Source organism: Vombatus ursinus, unplaced genomic scaffold (assembly GCF_900497805.2).
Source record: "Vombatus ursinus unplaced genomic scaffold, bare-nosed wombat genome assembly UNPS02000580.1, whole genome shotgun sequence".
NCBI classification, from domain to species: Eukaryota; Metazoa; Chordata; class Mammalia; order Diprotodontia; family Vombatidae; genus Vombatus; species Vombatus ursinus.
In genome coordinates this window covers 278,035-282,864 of record NW_020940358.1, presented here as the reverse complement: position 1 = coordinate 282,864, position 4,830 = coordinate 278,035, and the positions used below count along the sequence as shown (strand labels likewise).

General features: G+C 43.6%; 1 protein-coding gene across 2 annotated transcripts in view; it reads right to left on the bottom strand.

Moving 5' to 3' along the window:
• TMEM141 (transmembrane protein 141) overlaps positions 1-563 on the bottom strand; it is a 1,981-nt gene extending 1,418 nt beyond the window's left edge. For both annotated transcript variants that reach the window (XM_027848721.1, XM_027848726.1), the window contains exons 1-2: positions 455-563; positions 172-238 (exon numbers count right to left, since the gene is read on the bottom strand). In XM_027848721.1, the coding sequence (XP_027704522.1) occupies positions 172-238; positions 455-508 (121 nt within the window). In that variant the 5' untranslated portion in view covers positions 509-563. The remainder of the gene's footprint in view (positions 1-171; positions 239-454) is intronic.
• Between the last annotated feature and the right edge of the window lie 4,267 nt (positions 564-4,830).

Below are 4,830 nucleotides of genomic sequence, written 5' to 3'. Positions count from 1 at the left end.
AGGCTGCACCGGTGCCTGCTAATGGCCAAGTCCCTGATTAGCCTGACCCCACTCTTGTCCAGTGTGTCCTGGCCAAGGAGGGGAGCACCTTAGAGTATAAGTGGGGATAGGTACTGATGTCCAGGGCAATCCCACCCCCTTCCCTGCATATGAGGCAACTCGACCGCCTACCTGTAATGAACGTGATGATGCCTTTCATGAAGGCTTGGGATTGGCACGCAGCATACTCCCGGAGCCCCTGGAATGAGCACAGGTTTGGGTGCCAATCCCCCAGAAGAACCTCTCAAAGGGCAGCAGACCCTCCCACCAAAGAGGGACCACCCCCCAAAACCAGGAGACCAATGCTGCGTCCCCCCAACCCCACCCCGTGCATGCGCTTCTCCTCCAGCTCCTGCCCTCCGGGCTCTTGGGTGAACCGACCCTCCATTCCTAGGGCTGGGCCCTCGTGGCTCACCGGGTGTCTGGCGGCCACCGCATCATCCACTCGGGATAGGCCCAGGGTAACCATTGCTGGGTGAGAAGCAGGAAGGGAGGCTGAGTGGGCGGGTCTGAGATAGACGTCAAAGTCCAGACGCCTTGCCCTTCTCTTGTGGCTTTTCCTATTGGATTGGGAGCGCAGATCTGCTCGCGCAAACGCAGCTTTCCCTGCGGGCTTGGAGACAGTGAGAGTGAAATTAAGAGTGAGAGAGTGGGCGTGCTTTCCGTCTGTAACAGTGCGTGAGAGTGAGACTGGTTTCTCTGTGTGGTTGTCGTATTTAATACTCTCTAGAGTTTAAAGTTTGAAGGGACTTCGTTTTTTAATTATTTTTTTTTCAGTTATTAGGCACTTATTTTTTTCCCATCCGCATTCCCCTTCTCACTAAAAAAACAAAAGCAAAAACCTTTGTGACAAATAGGGCTAGTCAAGCAAAACAAATCTCCAAGTTGGCTGTGTCCAAAATGTATGCTCATTTAGTCCATCACCTCTGTTAGGAGGTGGGTAGTATTCTTCATCCATGGCCCTCTGGGATCCTGGCTGATCAGAGTTCCTGAGTCTTTCAAAACTGTTTTTTGTTTGTTTTTAAACAAAATTGTTGTTATAGCATGAACTGGCTGTCCTTTAGGCTCTCTCCACTCTGCATCAGTTGGTTGATGGTTGGAACCATATGTTTCATCGTTTCTTACAGCACAGTAGTATTCTATTACATTCATTAATTTGTTCAGCCATTGACAAAGAACTGGAAATTGAGGGGATGCCTAACAATTGGGGAATGGCTAAACAAGTTGTGGTATATGATTGTGATGAAATGCTATTATGCCTTAAGAAATGACCAGCAGGATGATTTCAGAAAAACATGGGAAGACATACAGGAACTGATGCAAAGTGAAGTGAGCAGAACCAGGAGAACAGTGATATTGTGAGGATGATCAACTGTAAAAGACTTAGCTACTCTGATGAAGATAAAGATCCAAGACAATTCCAAAGGATACAAAATAAAAATTGTTATCCCCTTTGGAGAGAGAACTGATGAACCCTGAGTGCAGACTGTTTTAGAAAGTTTCAGGGGCAGCTAGGTGACGCAGTGGATAGAGCACTGGCCCTGAAGTCAGGAGAACCTGAGTTCAAATCTGGCCCCAGACCAAACTCTTGACACTTACTAGCTGTGTGACCCTGAGCAAGTCACTTAATCCCAATTGCCTTAAAAAAAAGGAAAATTTTAAAACTTTCTTTTTCTTTTTTGCATGCTTTCTTTTGCAACATGGCTAATATGGAAATATGTTTTGGATAACTCCACATCTATAATTGATTTCATAATGCTTGCCTTCTCAAGGGGTGAAGGAGGGGCAGACAGAAGGGAAGGAGAGAATTTGGAACTCAAAATTTTAAAAAAAGAATGTTAAAAAATTTTTTTACATGTAATTGGGAAATATTTAGTGAAATAAATATATATTCAAAAAATTGTTCAGCCATAATCCCTTCCTAAATAGTCTTTTAGTTTCAGTTCTTTGTCACCAGAAAAAGAGCTTCTATAAATGTTTTTGTATATATAGGACCTTTTCCACTTTCTTTGATAAAACTCTGGGTGTAGGCCTCATAGTTGGGTCGAAGGATATACACGAGTTAGTAGTTCTGGGAGCGTAGTTCCAAACTGATTTCCAGAGTGGCTGGACCAATTCTCAGTTCTACCAATAGTGTACATGTGCTTCTCCTTCCACTCCCCAGCCCCAGTCATTTGTCGTTTTCTATTTCTGCCAGCTTTGCCAATCTGATGGGTGTCAAGTGGAATGTCAGATTTGCTTAATTTGCATTTTTCTAATTATTAGTGATTAGGAACTTTTGGCTATAGATATGGCTATAGATATAGCTTGGATGTCTTCTCGTGGGAACTGCCTGTTCATATCAGTTGAAGAATGGTACTAATGATAAATTTGACTCAGTTCCTTATATATCTTGGAAATGAGATCTTTATCAGAGAAATTTGCAGATTTCCTCCCCTCCTCAGTTAACTCTCTCATTTCTAATCTTAGTTGCATTAGGTTTGTTTCTACCAAAACTTTTTAATTTTATATAATCAAAATTGCCCTTTTTATCTTCTGTGATCCTCTCTGTCCCTTGTTTGTGTAAGACAGACAAATGTGGCTACGGATGGCAATAGAGGGACAGTGGAACAAGCACTAACTTTGGCTGCAAGTGTTCAAATTCTATCTCCGATACTTACCTGTGTGACCTTGGGCACCACACTTAATATCTTCAGGCCTCCAACGAGGTTGGACTAGATGGCTTTTAAGGTTCCTTTCTAGCTCTTAATCTGTAAACCTAGACTGTTAATTTTCTTGAGGACAAGAACCACTTTTTATCTAGACTTTATGTACTCCATGATCTGCACAAAGTAGCCATTTAATAAGTATTTATTGAATTGAATGCAATAGATATTGGGAAGGAAGAATATATAGGATGTGATGAAAAGCTGAATGGGAATTAGGTGTGTATCAAAGGAATTAAAGGGAATAGAAAAATCGAAGATAACCCTAGCCTGGGAGAAACAGAGGTAAGAGAGCCAGGAATAGGAAGGTGGTAAGGTGGAGGGTGATGGGTTTTAGACATCTTGAGAATGAAGTGCTACATGGGAGTATGCAGGTCGAGATATGTTCCACAGGCAGTTGGAAAGTGGGGACTGTGACTGTGGTGGCTAATGGTGAATGGCACCCACTCTAGCCTGTCACATAGTTTAGAGCCTTCAATTTTACTCAGGAGCTTCAGGATAGCACTTAAGGTTTTCGAGCAAAATAATTATTCTGGCAGCTTGTATGAAGGATGGATTGGGAGAAGGGGTGAGGAAGAAAGAGTATGAATGTGGGAAGAAGGAGGAGGGGTTGTCTTGTCCTGTGGTACCAACAGCATTTTCTCAGAGGTGAGAGTTAATAATACAGTCCATGAGCTGGAGGCAGAAGGAAGGCAAGATCATTGTTGCTCAGACAGAGAGAATTGATGACCAAGCATTTATTAAGCTGCTACCATGTGTGAGGTACTGTGCTAAGTGCTGGGAACAAAAATGTAAAGAATGAAACAATCCTTACTTTCAAGGAGCTTATATTCTAATTGTGGGGAAGAGGAAGGAAATAAGCATCTCTATAATGCATATTACTGGCAGGCATTATACTAAGCCCTTTTTTTTATTTCAAATATCTCATTTGATTCTCACAATAACTTAGCTGTGTGACCCTAGGCAAGTCACTTAACCCCATTGCCTAGCCAAAAAAAAAAAAAAAAAAAAAAAAAGTGAGTCAAGGAGGGCAGCTAGGTGGCACAATGGATAGAGCTCAGGCCTTGGAGTCAGGAAGACCTGAGTTCAAATCCTGCCTCAGATATTTGACACTTACTAGCTGTGTGACCCTGGGCAATTCACTTAACCCTGAGTGCCTCACAAAAAAAGAGGATGACACCTTTAATAAAATAAATAAATAAATCAAGCTGGGAGGGGAAGAGTATTGTGGGGGCACAAAGATGATAAAAATCTAACAGGCCTGGGGGTCCAGGAGCAGGAAGATAGGAGAAAAGACCCCCATGAGTAAATAAAAAACGAATAGAAGGTAATTTGGGGGAGGGGGTGGAAAGATCAGGAAGGTACTCAAGAAGAAGGTGGCAACTGGGATGAGCCCTGAGCTAAGCTATGGATTCACTGAAGGAGAAAGAATGAGGGAGTGAATTCCAGGCACGGAGAACAACACGGGATAGAATATAAGCCTATCAGAGGTCTTGAAGGCCAGAATCAGAATCAAGGCAAGTTTTGAAGAGTAATCCGTCAGTCTTCCTGCATTTCTATTTACCTTCCTGAACTAGGAGGGCGCCTAGTGGTGCTTGGGCAGAGGCCTATTGTTGTCTAATGCATGAGATCAGAAGCGAATTGGGTTTAAGCCTTGGTCTTTGAGAAAGAAATCTAGCCAGTAAACCACAAGTTAATTAGGTAGCTTTCAGCCATGAAAATTTACCTTCCTTTGGGCTGAACACCCTCAGGTAAGTGGTGGGGTGGAAGGTGGGGAGAGAGGAAGAGGGACGGAAGGGAAAGGAAGGGGGGTGGGGGGAACGGAGGAGAGGAGAGGAGAGGAGAGGAGAGGAGAGGAGAGGAGAGGAGAGGAGAGGAGAGGAGAGGAGAGGAGAGGAGAGGAGAGAAGATGAGCTGAATTGCCCAACTAGAACTGACCAGCTGGGTCCCTATTCAGGCAGCTCAGACTACTCATAGGTTGTGGTTTGTCCTTTGTTCTTGAAGAGGACCATGACATCAGGGAGATGATGACATGACTTGCAATTGACGTTGGTTTGAGAGAGTTCTGTGCAAAGTTACCAGCCTC